Source organism: Harpegnathos saltator, unplaced genomic scaffold, assembly GCF_003227715.2.
Source record: "Harpegnathos saltator strain DR-91 unplaced genomic scaffold, Hsal_v8.6 scaffold83, whole genome shotgun sequence".
Lineage (NCBI taxonomy): Eukaryota > Metazoa > Arthropoda > Insecta > Hymenoptera > Formicidae > Harpegnathos > Harpegnathos saltator.
Genome location: NW_020230682.1, coordinates 590,262 through 609,339, shown reverse-complemented (window position 1 = coordinate 609,339; position 19,078 = coordinate 590,262). Strand labels below are relative to the sequence as shown.

Genomic DNA, 19,078 nt, shown 5'->3' with positions numbered 1-19,078 from the left:
CTCTCTCTCTCTCTCTCTCTCTCTCTCTCTCTCTCTCTCTCTCTCTCTCACACTCACTCACTCACTCATACACACAATTCCGTGATGTTTGTACCTACCTATTGTATTTTCTAGTTTTCTTTTTCCTCGGCGTATGCGTCATCTCGGTACGTGGTTATTATTCACAGGATAAAGTACGGTCAATATTCGCCTCCTTCGCACTGACCACGCCGACAACGGCGTCTTCACACTGCGTATTTCACTTGGCGCGTTATCGCCCAATCGCCCGGCGTGCGGTATTTCGGAATCGTGGCTTAAAAGACTTACGATGCATTTGTTACCCTACGTACTTCCTCTGCTAGGACAATTCGATTTTCCTTGCTCCATCTCGAAGGTCGAAAAAAAAAAGAATCCCAACATCAAGCGACACGACAGCGTCTTGTGCAAAGTGCATATACACGAGAGCCATGTGTGCGTATGTGTGTGTATTTATGCGACGCTCACACGAGATTTTCGTAGCGCTGTTAACGAACGATTGGACTGCGATTGGATTCCGATTCAGGCGGACTCGGTTCATCGCTCTCGGGGTCCTGTAATGAAGAGATATAGTAAATTTCTTACTGTAATGTGAGAAAATTGTTCTACCCCTACTACTGGAAATCGTGTGTCTCTCTATATCTGCACTTTGTACACCGATGATATATTTTTATATACATACAAATATCGTTTTCTTAAATATATATATATATATACACATATATATTATAAAATATATTATATGTGTAATATATATTATATATTATAATATATATATATTATATGTGAAATGTATCGCATGTATATACAGGTATTTCCTAGACGCCGCCCGATATATTTCAAGAGTTTGTTCTTGAGGCCATTTTATGAGGGAAAGTTTGTACGAATATGCGGTCCCTCCCCCCCGGAGGCTTCGTTTTGGGGATGAAGGATGTAAGAAGTTTTGTAAAATTATCGTCTCGTCTTAGTGGCTCCTAAGAAAAAGAGGTTTCTCCCGCTCGAACTCGGGCCGGTGATTTACTTACTTTTACGGGCAGATATTGCCTTTATTTTAGACTTACAGCTTCGTAAGAAGACAATGGCGTAGGAACAGGGTTGAAGCAGTAAATTGCTGCCTCGAACGTCATCAGGGAGAGTTAAATTCTTTTTTTGCAGATTTTGTTTTGTTAATTATCTAGTGCTCTAAGTCTTTTTCGACACATTTAAAGCTCGTTTCTACGCTGGTCTTTCTTGGAGAAGAAACCTCTTCGTTTTGGAGCCATCGAGAAGAAGCTTTCCTGATTTTGTATAATTTATAGCGTCCTGTCTTTAGAAATGAGGCATTTGAGACGATGTAGCTTTTGCTAACGATGTAAACTTTTCTTCGTGAAATGAACCCAAGAGTCAACTCCTACAACATCAGACGGTACTCAAGGAGCAACTTGTGCGCACATACAGGCGCGATGTGTTTCATCATCATTGACCTTGAGAATATTAATCGCACGACCGCTGATTTACACGCGGATCCACAAAGATTGTACGATTAATTATGCGTTTACAAGTCGCTTTTTTAATTGATAACGCCGCTTGGAAGTGCTGAACGTCCGAGAGAAATCTCACGAGTCAAACGGACGATCTGTTCTCTCATCGCATCCCATCGCTTCACTCACTCGCGGAGAAGAGACCCTCTTCTCCTTTTTTTTTTCTATTGCGTTACTGCAGAATGATTGTCTCGTTAGCTCGTTTGTTCTCGGAGGAACGTACTGTACAGTGTGTGTGATGATGTCGCGAGTTGCACACACTTCTGCGTCTGTGCAAACTCGAGGATAATTTAATGATTAAGCGATAATACACAGAACTGTAGACATTACGAGAGAAGACACTTAGGAAACGAAAGGGACGGGGAGGAGAGGTACGCGTGTGCAAGAGAGGAAGGGGGAAGAAAAGCAAGCTATTTTCTAAGGAATAATCAGAAGCTCTATTTAACCTACACGTATATATAGTGTATACTAGTACCTCTGTGTTACCAATAAGCGAAGAAAACAGAGCCGCACGATGTCGAGTCAGCGGCAGAGGGGTTGCGGTGTTCGTTTCTCTCTCTCTCTCTCTCTCTCTCTCTCTCTCTCTCTCTCTCTTTTTCTGTCTCTCCCGAGTCTCACAACGCATCTGTATGTATAATAGGAGAATTTACCATTGGACAGTTCTCGCAGGATTGATTTCCCTCTTGGAAAAACACCAGGTGCGTTCTGAGGCTCGCCGAAAGAGAAAAAAGAGAGAGAGAGAGAGAGGGACGAACGCTGCAATCTTTTTGCCGTAACCGCTTGTGGGTCGCACTGGGTAATACGACGATCACGCGCGGTGATCTTTTTCTATACGACGGAAGCAAGCAAAAAAAAAATCAGTATATAATCTATAAACTTAATTGTTGACAAAAATGTACAAACTTATTCATAAAAATAAAAAAGATTCTTCTATTTATTTTGGCTTTCACCTGTATTTTACAACTATATATAGCTCTCGCGTGGTGTGCGTGCGTGCGTGCGTACGTGCGTGTCCGTGTGTGCGTAACAATAATAGTAACGATAATACTAAGATCGTTTTGCATAGACGCGGCGGCGATTCAGTCTTCAGCGTGGACTTAGTGACCCCGCGTGATTCAGCAACTCGCCTTCCTCCTTGTCTTCTTGCGGAGGAGCGCAAGCGGCGGATCGCGCTCGAAGCAAGAATACGCGTGGCAGCCTATGTAATAGTATGAATATGTAAGGAAACTTCATGTGTATTTGTGTTCGTCAGAGTACAATACAATGGTCTGTACATGCACTACATGAGAGTAGCTGAAAAGAGTAGCCCGTCGTCGTCGCAATGATAGCTTGTTTGTTTGTTCTCTCTCTCTCTTTCTCTCGTGTTGCTCTTTTGATTATATAAGTGTTACAATAGCGAGTTAATAATTATTACATGAACGAACTCAGGAGGCAAGTTTATTACACACAGCTACTGTGTTACGAACTGTTATCGACTGCTGAGCAAAAAGAGGAGAAGAAAGAAGAAAAAAAAGGGAAAATGCCGCTGATGCATCTCGTGTGGCATCGATGTGCACGCGTGTGTGTGTGTGTGTGTGTGCACACATACACGCACACAAATAAACATACATACACACATACATTTGTACGACGGTTGAAAGAAGAAATGAAGAAATAATCTTGATTGATGGGTACGTGAGCACAGTCGGCTGATTAAGGCTCGCGACGTATTCCGCAAGGCCAACTTGAAAAATGTTGGCTAATGGAAAATCTAGTTCCGGACCAACCAAAATTGAAGAACTTGAAAAATGGATTTCTCCCGACTGAACGACTGATTCATCGAAGAGCGGCGTCACGCAGCTTTCAGTCGCAGCCGACTGTGCACTCGGTTCCCGTGCGGTTGCGACGCTCTTCCTTCCGGTTGCAGTCTGGGACTCGTCTGGAAATCTGTCTTTGATCTGATCTCGAAACTGCAACTCGAGAGGAGCGAGCGTGTAAGGTCGCTCGATGCGAGAGAGAGCTTTCTCGCGATTGGAATGACCCGGTTAGACGTAGGACGAGAGATACTCTCAGGGCAGGTCCTTCCTACTCCTTGGTGAGTTAACTGATGTTTAGATCATACGTCTGTCTTTGTCTGAATTGAAGAAAAAACAGAGACAAACATATGATTCAACCATCAGTTGAACTCAGCAACAAGTTGGAACAACCGGCCCTCAGAAGTGAGAAAAGAAGAACAATCGTACCTTGCCAATATCTTTGAGTACGAAAATACAATAATGATCCTTTTATTGCGCGCGATACATCGTCTTTCGACCGACCTCGTCGACTCTTAGCCGTTAACATGCGAATCGATAAGAACTAATTAAACACATGCTCTCGGAAAGACGCGTTCCCGGCGCAATTGTGTATAAACTGCGTGTGTGATAATAATATCCGTTCATAATATTGTACGAAACATCCAGTAACATAATTCGTATGTGTCGTAGCACGCGGTCTCGCACATTACACAACTAACGATGCTTTCGACGAGAGAAGCTATCTGACTAAAGCTCGATGCCTATACATGTCACTGTAGATCTGTTAGCGTCGCTATCACACGAGAGATCGGGAAGGGTGAAGAGAGGAGAAAAAGAGAAGACAAAGGAGGGCTCCGTCGGTCTGTCCGATTCAGACTCGGCGAACACATCGTGTAACGTAGCAGTGTCGAGTGCACGATTAAGCGCAGAAAAGGCAAAAAAAAAGCATAGAAAAATATTAGCCGAGTAACTTCACAAGTAGCCGAGAAGAAAAGCATCTCGCACATAACACACACACACACACACACACCCATACACTCGTGCATAATGATACAATAATATAATATAATATAATAATAATAATAATACATAGACGCCGTGTAAGATCGCAAGTATATTTTAGAATAAACTGATATCCTCTCAATTATTGCCATCGTTGTCTTCGATATCAATATGATACACAGATACATTCCTCGCGTTGTACTCTTAACGGATAAAGATCGCATCGAAACAATCGGATGGTGGAAAATGATGCAACTCACTCACTCTCTCTCTCTCTCTCTCTCTCTCTCTCTCTCTCGTGTCATGGAAAAAGGAAATGCGCGGCGGTTCGAGGTCGCTTGGCTTCTTTCCGCGATACGCTTCTCCGGAAACCGACGAGTACGCAGCTTTGAGTCTCTCCGCCTGAACAATAGCTCGCACATACCGCGTGTCTCTCTCAGTGTTTCTCGCTTTCCTTTTATGGTACATCAGCTTACATTAGAAGGCCAGCTTCGAAGTCTAGAGAGTGTCCGCCTTACCTTCCTTCTCTTTTATTTTTGGATTACACAATATAATAAATATCTCGATGACATTACCCAGTGACACATCGAATAAAAATGGCAAGCACTTGTTGCAAAAGGGAGAAAAAAAAACAGAAGAATTTGTATAAATAAGACTCTATCATGCACGATTAAACAATCAGATTGCGAGGGGCCTGCAAGAGCCGGACGGGTGTTACAAGTGCGAGGGACAAAGAAAAATATCAGCGATCGCAAAGCACCATCAGCATTTTTGTACCCGCTTCTTCCGTCGACTGTCGCGATTGCATCGCGTCGATTCGCATGATTTTTGTTACATCGAGAGGAATTGTGATGGGAACTTGTGTGGTATTGCGTCATGTTTCACACTCAGCCGATAATCTTTTATATGCCTTTGTCTCACGCACTTACAGCTCGAGTTCAAGCGTCGCAGACCCGCTATGATCCCATTTCTCGAAGGAAACGGGGACTTGTTGATTAAATAAAATAAATAGCTCTCGTATATAAATCTCGCGTTCAATATACACAAAAGCACGCTGCCGCGCCGTTTTTAATACGCATATATATGTACATAAACGTATGTATATATATAAATATACATGTATTATAATAATATAATATATATTCGAGTACTTTTTTCATTATACGATATATTATATTAGAATAATATATAATCTTTATATATATATATATATATACATACACTCCTTCGTCTTGCGCCGACGTGAACGTAATACCGCGAGAATAAATCTCTGCACGAAAATAAAATCTACCTTACAGTCTAGTACGAACGAAAAAGAATAAGGAAGCAAGATGCGTATCAAAGGTGTTTATATCGTAATATGTATCTACCATACTGTGTAATGCAATAATAAATATGGAGCCTTGCGGGTATACATATATACAACATTGGAATCACCGCGATGGCTGTCCAGTCGCACTCCGACTACATAATTCAATATATATATGTATATATATATATGTGTATATATAATATATACCAATAAATTAAATATATATTAGTAAAGATTCTCCCGCGAACCGGAAGAAGTTATGTTACACTTTGATGGCTTTGAATAACACACACCGGGGTTATGAAAAATATAATATTATACTTCTGTGCAATAAAGCGTCAATTACTCGCGCGCGCACATTCGTACACACACACACACACACGCACGCACGCACGCGCGCGCGCGCGCGCGCACGCACACACACATACACAACATACATACGCGCGCTATTTATATCGACTCTTTCAACACACACTCGCACTGGGTAAAACGTTTATCCTTCCGACGATCTTAATCCCATGTAACATGTAATTTGTACATTTTTAGTCATGTTAACTATGATGAAAAGAAGCTATACAAATGATTCTATACAAGAGCACGCGACTCGTAATTATATACGATACGTAGAAGCTCATGTCGTTCCGGGGAGAAACGATTAATTAATTATTCGCCACTTCGCTCGTAACATGATCTCTGATTGATTATCGCGCGAGTCAACAAACGTTTCAATCCGTTTTGCTCGAAAAGGTCGGAAGCAAACCGAGTGGATACACGATATCTAGCCTCGTCTACTTGAGAGGAAAGGGGATAAAAAAGAAAAGGATGGATCGTAAGAAAAATATCGCCAGACACAATCGCCTACTCTGAACGAATATTTCACCCTCGCGACTACGGTATATCGATATAAATTATATCAATGGACGGGCTGTACGCGAGAAGAGGAGACACGCATTTCCCTCACTTCTTTCGTGCTTTCCTCGGAAGGGGAGTAATGTACAATTATCCTGGCCGACAGCGGAACCGAAATGGATCAACCACCTAGCTTAGCCGAGAGCCTAGATTATTCTGACTGAGATTGAAGTTAGTTAGCAACTCGTTTAGCCTATGTACAATATCAATATTATCGTTGTGATATCACCCACTGTCACGGATTAAGTCCGCCGGGTCTTTTTCGGTTTCGTCTGTTCCTCTCGAGGAGGAACGACAGATCTAACGGGTCTTTCTTGTTCGGCATCTTCTGCAGCAGGTGCAGGAGGATGCTATTTAGTCGTTTCTTCTGGTCTTCCCTCTGCGAAAAAAGCTGGAATTGAGTAACGGCATCGCCACAAGCGACAATACAACAACTCACGTGCGATTGTTGTACCTGAAGATACGACGTCGTGGACGTGGCAATCGTCAGGATATCGCCGCCGGATCTCCGCCTGGTCCTGCTACCGGCGCACTTTTGCTCCTTGCCCTGCGCCTTTGCGCTGTCACCGGACTCCATCTTCTGACTCCCCTCCACCTCATGATTGTTGTTGTTCTTCTTCTTGTCCTTGGACAAGAAGAACTTTTTGCCGAGCTGGATCCCGTCCAGGCTGTGAGGCTGCAAGTGCGGCATATAATAAAATATGTGATACACGCAGACATGTAGATGTGATATATTTTTATATAATGCTCGGGAGAAATTTTCTCGATGATAGAAACAATCAGAGGCACTTACCAAGTAGGTGCGATAATGCTTTATGCGCTGCGGGAAGGTCTCGAACGCGTACGGTTTCGTACATACTTGGTGCCTGGCTCGGGACACCTTCGTGAAGAGCCGCGCCGCGCGATCAACACGGTACTCGCACACGTAGGTGTGCTCAGGAGTAGAGCCGACCGGGCGACCTGAATGCCAAAATGAAGAGATTAAGAAAGTTAATTCTCGCCGCGCAGTCTCGATGATATCGTAAGCGCCAGGTGGCATGCACCTTTGCAGAAGGTGTGAGGGTCGAGCACCCAGCAGCGCTCGGCCACGAGGTCGCAAGGTACGGCCTCGTACAGCGGAGCGCACACGACCTCGTTGACGTAGAACTTCCGCGTCGGCTCGTGATATGTTTCGTGAGGCCGCAGGTAGTGATGCCCGAACACAAACCTCTCACCCCTGTTGAGCAAATTATTCTGAAACACTCTACACAGGCGGGCCAAAATTAATCAACACACAACTGTACGTGTAAATTACTTACGCGACGTTTTTCCAGAGACGTTCGATTCTGAAGATGTCCATCTGCTCGTAGTCGGGCTTTTGTATGGTTTTGTACGTGTGCTTCTCGGGTGTGTCTCTCAGAACGTACACCGTGTCGCCTTGCCGGAGCTGCAGGTCGCCCCGCAAGAGCGTCACGTAATGCTTCTTGCCCTTCTCCTCGTCGTCGCAGTCTGACGGGACCTCCAGCTCCAGTGGGATCTCTAGGTCGACCTCGCGCGGCTGACACCTCTCGCAGAGGTAAGACTCGACGCTGGTGTCCGCCTTCACGCAGTCGCAATGCTGCCAGACGAGACAACGCTCGCACTGGATCATCAAGCCTTCGTCCCTGCGCAGAGAAGAGTCGCGAAGATGTACTTCAAAGAACTCGTACGCAACGATATATTCAATATATCACGATGCGTGTCGCAGAACGCAATCAGAATTGAGAAATAACTTGTAACGCGCCGTTAAAGATCACTTCTTTTCCAGTAATAATTTGTTAACGCTACTTTCTTCGTCAACAGACGATCGGGGCGTACCTGTGCAATCCGCAAATACACCTGATCACATCCTCCTCCCCAGCCGTGGAGCCCCGAGGTGGCAGAAAGCCCTGCGACGGCGGAGTACCCATTGCCTCCGTGATAGCGTCCACAAAGTCGGGCTTGCTCCCAAGATACAATTTCCGCAGCCTCGCTGCGGCGATGCCGATCTCGGACGTCCTGCCGAAGAATCTCACGTTGTTGTCGAACAACTTTATCATGTCTTGGTCAAAGTGCTCCGCAGTCTTGTAGTGACCGGTGCCGATGCACTGGTCTATCGTGCTCAAGTCGACGGGCTCCGTGATCTTCTCATAGTAATCCGGCAATTTTCTCTTAGGCGGCAGGGTCATGAACGGCGTGCACAGCGGCTGTCCGTTCTCGTCATTCGCCGTCGCGACGATTGTGTATAAATCTTTCAATACCTGCGAAAGAGAAGAGAAAAATCGCTATACAGTGACAACGCCTCTGCTCCCGCCGTTCCGAGCTTTGTTCGCCTACCTTAGCTAATTTCGCAGTCTTGTGTACCTCCGGGTCGTCCTGGGCCTGTGCGAGCCTGCGCGTCCGCACGGTCCGCGCATTCGTGTTCGTCAGCGCGGTCAGCTGCGAGAAGAACGCGTCAGACTGCGCCTTCGAATCGCCGGCGGCCTTCTCCTTCGCAGCGCTCGCGTTGCCGAATTTCGTCTTGCCATTCTGCACGTGCACCTGCTGCACCGACGACTTCAGCCGCCGCACCTTCTCCAGGTTGCGCAGCAGGAAGCAGTGGTGCTCCCGCGCGAAGCACCGCTGCTGGTAAGACATCGGTCTCAGCTGCGGCGCGTGCGTCAGCGTCGTGTCGCCCATCTTGCGAGACTTGCAAATGCTTTTCGAGTTCGCAGACTGCACCGTATTCGACTTGCGGACATTCTTGCGCGGCCTGCCGACCGACTTCCTCTCGGTCGTTTCCGCCTGCGACGGGAGCGCGGGGATGCTGCGCGCCACCCTCTGGCTCTTGCCACCTGCGGCACGGAATTTAGGGTGACTAATGGTAAATTTGAAGGCGAAAGCACCGGTTGCCAACTATGTATCTGCATACAGAATGAGGAAAAAGTACGGAAACTCTGAAGAATCTCGAAAAATATATTTTACAGAGAAAAGTGTTTAAAGTGGATAAAAGTTGTTAAAAAGGATTTAAAAAGTCCCATTTACTGATCTTATCAGTTTGACTTTGGATGGTGTCGCCAAGGTCAGGACAAAGTCAAGTGGAATTTTTAAAATGTGACTTAAATTTTTCATTACATATTCTTATAGCTCTTGTCGAGACGTTTTCAAAGAACTGTAATAAAGCTTCTTTTGATTAGGAATTTCCTGAGATATTTTTAAATTTATCATACTTTTTAGTATAAAATAAGAAATATCTTATAAAGTAAATGTGGGGAGGAGATTCTTTTTAAAACGAACAGAGAGCTATTCAAAATCTTACTTCAGATGGCCGAGTGCTTTTTTTATTTTACGAGACATTTCATATTTTATATTAAAAAGTATCATGACAAATTTTAAAATATTTCAGGAAATTCATACAAAGTCAAACTGATAAGATCAGTAAGTAGGTCTTTTAAACTCTACAATTTTTATCTAAAACGCTTTTCTACAAAACATATTTTTCGAGATTTTCCATACTTTTTTCTCACCCTATATTATATATTGCATGACTGTAATACGCGGGATTGATATTATTTTGTTTCAACACTGTACTGTAGACATATAATATATTGTTATCAATTTCATCGTTATTAATCTCAAATATTCTGACATTTATTTTTATCAAATTACAATATTGATTCTCTCGTTGCAGCCAATTTATGTTTTTCAATTTTGTGCGAAAGCAAAACTTTGTTAATCCAGATAATCTCATTTCATCAGAGTCCAAATCTGCCGCGAGTACAACAAAAATAATTGCCAAGAAGTTCTTTTGTTTATCGAATATATAATTTATAAAACGTTTATGAATGAATCATCACAGTCGGCTCATCCGCACGCTTTAAAATTTGCTCGTTACTTTTGACGTAATTCAGAAGCTTCTCACATCCTGCAGACGTCAATGAGAAATCTGTGCAGCTCTAGATCAGTTATACAGGGTGTCCGGGATCTTTTGGAAACAAAACATTGCGAAGATTAATCGGATCAAACTAAGAAGAAAAGTTGAGTACTATTTTGCAAAAATTGCAATAGTTATTAATGACTGAAAATGACCACATCTAGAGGTTCTTTTAATTGATAGCTTGAAAATTTGTGTACTTATTTGCAAAATGGTAAAGGACTTTTTCGTTCAGAATGACCTGATCTACAATTATATGACGGCTATTGTGTCTAGCTGTTGTAGATTAGGTCATTCCGAACAAAAAAGCTCTTTACCATTTTGCAAATTTTCAAGTTATTAATTAAAAGAACCTCTAGATTTTTAATCGTTAATAACTATTGCAGTTTTTGCAAAATGGTGCTTGATTCTTCTTCTCAACTTGATCCGATTAATTTTCGCGATTTTTCATTTCGCAAAGATCCCAAACACCCTGTATATAATTGAATTATTGAATGCCGTGCATTCCTGCAAGAGTTACAAACAGCCTGGCGGTCGTTGCACGCTCGCTATTGTGGTCTTTATTTCAAGCTCTTCCTCGTCTATCGATTTACCTATGACGCCTCTGCAGGCGCTGCTACCGCATCTACACTGCTGCCCTTCCGACGGGTTGAACAGTGCGAAATTATAGTCGTACGTCAGCTCCTCGCCCGGTTTAATATCCCTCGATGCGAACAGCGCCATGCGCGGTAACCCGTGAACACTCCATTTTTGCATCTCGCAATTCGGCTCGCATGAATGATTCACGAACCTGCCGTCGCCGCCCATGCGATGACCGTCGATCACCAGGCCGCCGTCCAAGTGCAGGCAATAGTGATGCGTGTCACTGGCGTATCTGTAATTTTAACAGGACCATTGTTCTTCCACATGCCTCTAACCCGCAGAGAGCAACCAACCCGAAGAGAGTTTGCCAAAGTAGACGACAGATTGTCGATGACGAAGAGACATGACGTCGAAACGTCGTATTAGATAAGCGACCGTACTATCTTTCCTGCGCTTCTTGTAGATCTTACATAAGCATGCGCTGCTTTGCTTATCGTACTTAGCGGAACACGCGCCTATGTGGAGATTCTCTCAAGCCTCGAAATTCAGCCGTGAAGGCGCAGCAACCTTCCTTGAAATTTTCTCTCCGAGCAGAGCGAACGCAACTTCTGCATGGCAGGCGAATGTTTACGCCAGCAGCTCAAAGTGTCAATTTAAAAGTTTCTCCTCTTTCACTCTCGTCACACAACGAGCTACGCTCCAATTCAGTTCTCTGCGCACTTTCATCGTGTCAAAGCGTTTGCAATCCTCATGCGACCGATAAGACCAATAAGTAAATTCCCCTCGCGGGAAAAAAGATCAATATTCTATCGGCAAACTTTTCAAACATCCTACTCATGCGCTCTTTTTTGTCGTACTCTTTATAACTTGTGAAAACACGGGTCAGGGTGCTTAACACAGGGTGAGTAACTCGAGCCCTACCTGGTCGCCATCCTCGACTTGAACTCCCGCTCCGACACAACTTCACCCACGTATTCGAGGATAAAGTTGCCGGACTTGATGGCCAGCTGCGTTCTCACGCCCAAGCCCTTATCCTTGGTCATGAACCTCTGCAGCCCCGGAGACCATTCGTGCTTCTGAATCTTCTGGTTCTTGCACTTCTCACCGCAAGGGCAGAGCTGCGGCGAGCACTCGCTGAACACCATGCGGTTGATGCAGTCGTCCCCGCAGCCGCTCTCCGGCTTGCACTCGCAGGCCTGCGCCTCGTACAGAGTGGTCGGCTTGACGTCGTAGTAGATGTTCGTCCGGATTTTCCTGCGGAAAGAGACACTGTTGACTCATCGACCGGGTCAAAACCTCAGAGGCTACCTCTCAGAGGGGAGAAGAAGCAGAGGTCTGGAGAAAAGAGAACGAGGGGGAAACTGTGCTCACTTGTAATTCCACGACGGCACCTTCTTCTGGCTCTTCTGCTGCGGCTGTTGCAGCTGCAGCAGCTGCGGCTGGGTCAGAGTCTGCGGTTGCCTCCGCTGCGCGTCGTTCATCCACATGTAGTGCAGCTGATTCAACATCCTCCTGTGCCGCATGGGCTTGCCGTGCGAGTACATGTTGAGCGCGGCGCCGTGCTCCATGCAGTTGCAGATAACCTTCTTGCTGTTGTAGCCGGCGAACCTGCTGTGGAAGTATTCCTTCTTCCACGTCGACTGCTTCTTTCGGCTGTGCGCCGCGCCGACCGGCTTCCTCACCTCCTGATCCTCGCTGGCCACGTCGCTGCTAGGAGGCGCTTCGCTCTCCGTGTCGTAGCCGCTCCTCAGCCTCTTCGCGCTCCTTGGGGCTCCCAAGTTGGACGGACTGGCTGAGCCCCTCCTCCTCTTGTGGTTGTTGTTGAAGCAGCCGGATAGCTCCATCTTGACGGCCGCCGCTTGGGCGTTGGCGCGCTCCAGTTTCCTCAGGTTCTCCTCGCTCAGCTCGGCGATGCGTTGGCTCTGATTGTACCGCTCCAACGACTCCTCCAGCGACACGTTCTCGTCGTAGACGCGGCAATCTTGCAGCTTCTCGTATTTCACCGGGTACAGCTTATCGGATAACACACTGCTGTCGGACTCCACGAGGTCTTTGCGCACTCTCAACTGGCCGGCACAGGTCTCGGCCACCTCGTCTGAACCGCTCCGGCTGGACGTCTCCTGCGCCGTGCTGGAGTTGTCGAAGTTCTTCACGTCCGCGCGAGCATTGCCCTTGTCCTCCGAGAGGACGTCTTCTTGAGCAGCGTTGTCCATCAAAGACATCTTGTTGTCATCCTCCGTCAGCATCAAGTCTATATTTTGATTCTTGCGGAGTGCCTTGACTACGTTTATCAACGAGCCGCTGACCGCCGGGGTGACGCCGACCGTCTCTTCCTCCTCCTTCTTCTTTTTCTTCTTCTTCTTCAGAGTGGGGAAACCCGTGCGATTGACCCGTGCCTTCCGTCGCTTCATCTTCTTCTTCGTCAGCATCATCGCCGCAGTGCTGTTCAGCGGGTTCGGCACGCTCGTGTTACCGGCGCGGGTCACCTTGCTCTCGCTGACGGTGTCAGCGTCGTCGGCAACCTCGGAGTTGGCGTTCAGCTCCAAGTCGACCTTGATGCTCTTCTCCGCGCGGACGTGCTCCACGTCGAGCTTGTCGTCCGACTGCGCCTTCTCGGCCTTCGCCGAGCGCTCCGCGGAGGCCGCAGTTTTCTCGGACTTGGCGGACTTCTCCGTGGCGGCCTTCGAGCCTTTCTCGCCGGACTTATCGAGGATACCAGCGTGACTCTCAGACACGGCCAGCTTCGTCACAGTCACGCGGAGGTCCTTGACAATCTTCTTTTTGCGACGCGGCTGTGCCTCCGACTGCGCCGCGGATTTGTCCTCGGCGAGGTCGCCGGCCTGCTGCTTGTCGGCCGCCGCGCCGTCCGCGTCCCGGAGCCTCTTCTTCGGCGTCACCGGGGTCAGCGCCTCTTCGTGGACAGAGGACGCCGAGCTACCGCCGTATCTGGTGATGGTCGCTTCGATCGCCTCCTCGATGTGGCTCTCCGTCGAGTTGGGCTCGTTCGCGCTCGCGTCCGCGCAGCTGGCGTTCGAGCTCTGGGAGCTATGCGGGCTCGACACGTGGTAGTGGCGCTTCTTCAGCGGCAGCCTCTGCTCGTTCGAGTTTGAGCTGGTGCTGGTGTTCGCGCTGCTCTTGGAGTCCGCGCCGGCGAGCACCTTCTCCTTCTTCAGCCGGCGCTTCAGCTTCTGGTCGTCACCCGCATTCACGTCGCCCTTCCTCTTCTTCGTGAGCTTCTTCACGCGGAAGATCTGCGGCAGTTCCGAGTGGTTCGCGCCAGCGTTGTTCCTGCCGAGGCTGCACGACCTCGCGAACTCCTCGATCAGCTTCTCCATCTCCTGGATGATGCACGGATTGATGCAGATCGGGTTCTTCGGCGGTGCCAGCAGTCTCCGTCGGTGCTTGTGGTGGTGGTGCTTGTGGCAATGGTTGTTGTGCGTCGGCTGCGTCGCCTTGTCGCACTTGCTGGCCGCGCGCTCCGCGTTCTCCGCCTTCAGTACGTCCCCGACCGGCAAGGAGATGAGCGTCTGCACGCCCACGCCGTTCGTCTCGAAGCTGGCAGCGCCGGTGGTCTTCTTGTTGCACTTGTTCTCCTTCAGGACGCGCCTCGTGTTGACCGACGGCGTGTTGACCGACGTCGTTATCTTCTTCGCTCCTCCCAGACCCTGCTTCTTCGGCAAGATGGTCGCCGCGTTGTTGCGATTCTCCTTGGAGCTCCTCTTGCCAGCGCCGCTCACCGGCGCCTTCTGCTCGTTGGCAACCTGCTCGCAGGTGGACGACTGTTTCTGCCGCGTCAACGGGGTCGTGGTCTTGTTGCTGGCGGGCGCGCCCGTCCTGTCCTGTCTGACTTTCCTGCAGGTCCTACCGTCGCACTGCGGCATCAGCTTGCTCGCGGCGGACCTGCTTAGGCACTTTACTCGCATCGGGACACTCGTGCTGGTCCCCGCCTTCTTCACCATCGCGGCCTTCTCCTGCGGCAGCTTCGCGGACGGGCCGTAGCGCTTCTTCTGGTACGTCGGCTTGCCCTTTATCGTCCGCTTGCTCGCGGCGGGCGCGTTCTCCTCCTTCTGCTCCCTCGACGCCTGCGCGGGCTTGTACGGCAGCGACTTGGCCTTGCCGCGTTTCCTCGCCGCGGACACCGCTTCGTCTTTCGCGCTCTTCGCCGTCGCGGTCGCCTCCTTCTTCTCCGCCTTCTCGGCCTTTTCGACGGCGACCTCCGGCTTCAGGCGCGGCCTGCCGGGCCCACGCGGCTGCATGGCCGGCACCGTCTTCGCCGGCCTGCCCGGTTTCCGTTTAGGGGGATAGAGAACGCGATCGACATTCACCGCCGGCTTCGTCACGACCGGCGGCTGAATCGGGGACTGGGTCTGCGCCAGCGGGCTCACAGGACTGATCGTCAGATGCAGAGGACTGTTATCCACCGATTGAATGCCGGAATCGGGCGACACGTTCGACACGCAGGGGTACTCCGTGTCGTTGAGCTTTTTACTCAGCTTGCTGCGCCTCTTGCGCGGCTCCGACAGCAGCGCGGTCTTTTCCACGAACTGCTGCAGCAGCGTCGAGCTGTACACCGGCACCGGGTTCTGATCACCGTTCTCGCTCGTGTCCGAGTCCGCGCCGAGCGACATGCGCTCGATCGCCTTCGACACCAGCCGGCCGCTCTCGGAGTCCTCGAAGCCGTCGAACGGCGCGTCCTCTTGCTCCTGCGGCGGCAGGATCGCCGCCAGGTCCTCCTGGTTGATCTCCTGCAGCACGTGATGCTGGTGCTGCTGCGACTGTGTCTGCTGCTGCACGTGCTGCGACGCCGCGTGGCCTGCGGACGAATCCGAGTCCTCGCTGCTGCATTCTGAGGACTAAACACGGGTTCACGTGCGTTTTTATCACGTAATCACGGCCGCGTCTCTCACGTCGGGACGGAATGATTGGAGGGGGTGATTTGAGGTCGACTCGACTTCACCGAGTGAACGCATCGCACATTAATATTGTTTAATTATTCTACCTTAGTCGGCTGAAGCGGGTTCTTCGTCGAACTAATTACCTTATTTCCGTGATTGGTTTTAAGTCTCTTCGGCACATTCCTCCTGCCCTTTTCGCACTTGACCTTCTCAGGTTCCTCCTTCTTCGGGCCTTTCATGGTGATTTTTAATTTCAATGCTCCCTGCAATGACACGACATAGAATGAATGATATTTCTGCGGGAAAGTCGGTCGGGAAGGAAGCAACAGCGAGTCTCCACGTGCCTGTTCAAAGTTGGTTTCTTGAATGGAGAATGTCTGCTCGCTGCGCTCGGAGGAGCAGTCCGAATTGGATCCACTGTCGTCCCCCTCCTCCTCGTCGCCGCTACTCTCGTCGTCGGACTCTGAGTTAGAATCTGAATAAGAGCAACTGCCTTCACTTCCACCAGAGCTTTCGTCGTCAGAATCGGAATCTTCTTCGGAGTCAGCCGAATCTGTTCCTACAAAGTTGAAAAATTGGTGAGAGGTGCTGTATGTGTGCAGGTGTCTTATGTATGTGTATACGGTTAGTGTATGGTGCGCACAAGTACCATTAGGTTCAGTAGCAGGATCCCAGCTACCGCCGCCTTTTATAGCATCCATGTCAACGGTAGAAGGGAGCTCTCTCTCTTGCTCCCCATCGTTTTCTCCCCAATTCCAAGTCTGCAATCCTATCTCTGAGGGATGGTGAATAACAACGCTCCATCCTGAATCACCAGACATTTTTCAGCTTATCTGACATCCAGCGGAATGGAATAGAATAGCATTCCTTATTCCTTTGATCACTCATCAAGCTCTCTTGACAATAACAAAAAGCATATCTTCCAGCTTTAACCTATGTGTACGTGTTTATCTAACAATCGTCACTAGTGTCACTTTTGGAACCATGCACAAGTTCGCTCGAGCCTCACAAAATACTGTAAACCTACAAAGAAAAAAATACACAATCATTAATGACTTCCCGTCTTACCAATAAGAAGGATCAATACAAAAACATTGACGATACGAAACAAGTTTGCTCACGCCAGCGGAGTATCTCTCGCAAGAAAACATGCCGCGGAGAAACAAGCGAGGAATTTTACAATTTCGCCCGATCGAGCTTGTCCGTCTCCACGCGAAGAAATCAGTCTCTTCTCGTTCCGGACGCGCAACAAAAGAATCTACAGCGACAAAATTCCAGAGCACTCGAAGCTCCCAAGCATGAATACACACACACACACACACACGCACACACACACCATACGCACGACGCAGGCACGTACGCATACATACACGCACAGCACACACATCTTCGTCACGAATTGCGCGTCAGAGGCGCGAGGAAAGAACGCCGAAAAAGAGGAGGGAAGCACCGCTGGCCCGGCGAAATTGCGCGATCGCTCGCCGAGGCGCGTCACGCGTAAACAAGGCGAGAGACGAGTCGCAACGTACGCGTGAAATCGGACCATCGTCCGAGAGCAGTTCGGCGATCTCTCGGCGGGCCTCTCTCGAGGGCCGCGGGGAAGCGTTACCTGGCCAGCGGCCGCGGCGTCGGGGGCGGCGATATCGCCTGGCGATCGGCGACGCGACGACAGCTGTTTGTTCTCGCGCTCCGCTCGTCAGCGCCAGGTGCGTCGACGGGATTTGGCGCGAAATGTCGCCGCGACGGCTCGACACGAGCCAGTGGCGCGCCACGGTGAGCGCGAGGTACGCGGCGATGGTGGCGGCGATGCGCGCTAAGGTCGCTGCGGCGCGTCCGCGACGGGCGTTCGCGTAGCGACGGCCGCGACTGCAAGCCGTTCGATGTTTATGCGCGACCACAAAATGGCGTTGCGAACGTATTTAGCGGCAAGCTGTCCGAGCGGAGCACCGACTGCGGGCCCGAGCGACGGCTCGGCGGCGGCAGTCCGGCGGCGCGCGCGACGACGCGCAACCACGGCGACGACGACTACCACCACGACGGCGACGGTGATGATAACGACGACGACGACGACGACGACGACAACGACGACGGTCGCACCGACCCCGCGCGTTGCCGCGAGTTAACGCGGCTGATTTCCCGGTACTTGCACGTCAGATAGACTCGTGTAAGCTGCGTCAAGGGCGCATCGTGCTCCGCGACTCTCTCTGTGTTGCCCCGTCCGCAGCGCCGCCGCCGTCGGCCGCTTCCGTCCGCTAGGCGATATTTACCGACGCTGACGCGTTTCCCCGCCGACTGCTAAGGTAAATGTCCCAGTGACTGGACGTTTAAACATAGGCCGTCGCACAAAAAATACGATATTAAGAAATAACAATAAGATAAAATAAAAATAAAATATAATGAAGTAACAATAAAACATAAAATAAAGAATACAATATTAAAAAATATAATATTAAGAATAGTTTTGATGTGTAAATATTTTTACATTTATTCGAAAACTCACGATTTTCTTAAGTAGAGAAAAATTATGTAGACCAATGTATATATCTATTATTAATGAAATATTTATACACAAGTCATGAAGCGCATTAATGTAGCAATAAGCGGACAGTAGTAGATTCTCAAGTAGAACAAAAAATCATGATGACATCAAAATGACAAGAAAATGACCGAATCATGATGAGAAAAAGAGCTTTCCTCATCATTTTAATGTCATCGTAATTTTCTGTTCTACTTGGGTTATGGCCCAATGTTCGGATATAATTTGTCCCAGTGTTTGACCGCAATTAGAAAATTAGTACGTGCTAACAGGAAATAATATAAATATAGACGTTATCTAATGAATTTATTAACGATTGACCATTATTTTGCCAAATAGGTGCGTACTTGTTTAATTAATTTTTATTTTAATACAAAAGTATCAAATTGTCTAAATTTTTTTCCAACTAATCGTCAAATATTGCAATTTCTTTTTACAATAATTATTACTTTCATTCATTATTGTTAAAATAAATGGTAAATATTTTTTTTTCAAAGTAATCGGATACTGGGACGTGTCCGACCATTGAGACGTTTACCTTACCTTACCTCGGAGTCTTCCTTGTCGATCATAGCTGGTGGATGAAGGTGGAGTGAGTTTTTTTAATTCACCATAGATGCGC

At 48.4% G+C, this 19,078-nt stretch overlaps 1 protein-coding gene across 4 annotated transcripts; it reads right to left on the bottom strand.

Annotated features, from left to right (window-relative positions):
- Positions 1 to 5,664: 5,664 nt before the first annotated feature.
- ash1 (histone-lysine N-methyltransferase ash1) lies at positions 5,665 to 18,152 on the bottom strand. Of its 4 annotated transcripts, none has more exons than XM_025307111.1 (14): positions 17,450 to 18,152; positions 16,570 to 16,943; positions 16,265 to 16,479; positions 16,064 to 16,183; positions 12,397 to 15,878; positions 11,947 to 12,279; positions 11,037 to 11,317; positions 8,868 to 9,364; positions 8,370 to 8,791; positions 7,832 to 8,176; positions 7,577 to 7,749; positions 7,327 to 7,493; positions 6,973 to 7,209; positions 5,665 to 6,912 (listed from the first exon to the last, which is right to left on the bottom strand). In XM_025307111.1, the coding sequence occupies exons 2-14, from the start codon at positions 16,739 to 16,741 to the stop codon at positions 6,769 to 6,771; spliced, it is 6,588 nt and encodes a 2,195-aa protein (XP_025162896.1). In that variant the 5' UTR covers positions 16,742 to 16,943; positions 17,450 to 18,152; the 3' UTR covers positions 5,665 to 6,768. The 4 variants fall into 4 exon arrangements, with proteins under 4 accessions (XP_025162896.1, XP_011150880.1, XP_025162897.1 ...); XM_011152578.3 differs by having other exon boundaries at positions 17,530 to 18,152; XM_025307112.1 differs by having other exon boundaries at positions 6,988 to 7,209; positions 17,530 to 18,152.
- Positions 18,153 to 19,078: the final 926 nt, after the last annotated feature.

Coding starts and splice junctions, on each gene's coding strand:
- ash1 (XM_025307111.1), bottom strand. CDS start 16,741: ATGTCTGGTGATTCAGGATGGAGCGTTGTTATTCACCATCCCTCAGAG. Junction 15,879..16,063: donor AAACCAATCACGGAAATAAG/GTAATTAGTTCG, acceptor ACCCGTGTTTAG/TCCTCAGAATGCAGCAGCGA. Junction 8,792..8,867: donor AGACTGCGAAATTAGCTAAG/GTAGGCGAACAA, acceptor TCTCTTTCGCAG/GTATTGAAAGATTTATACAC.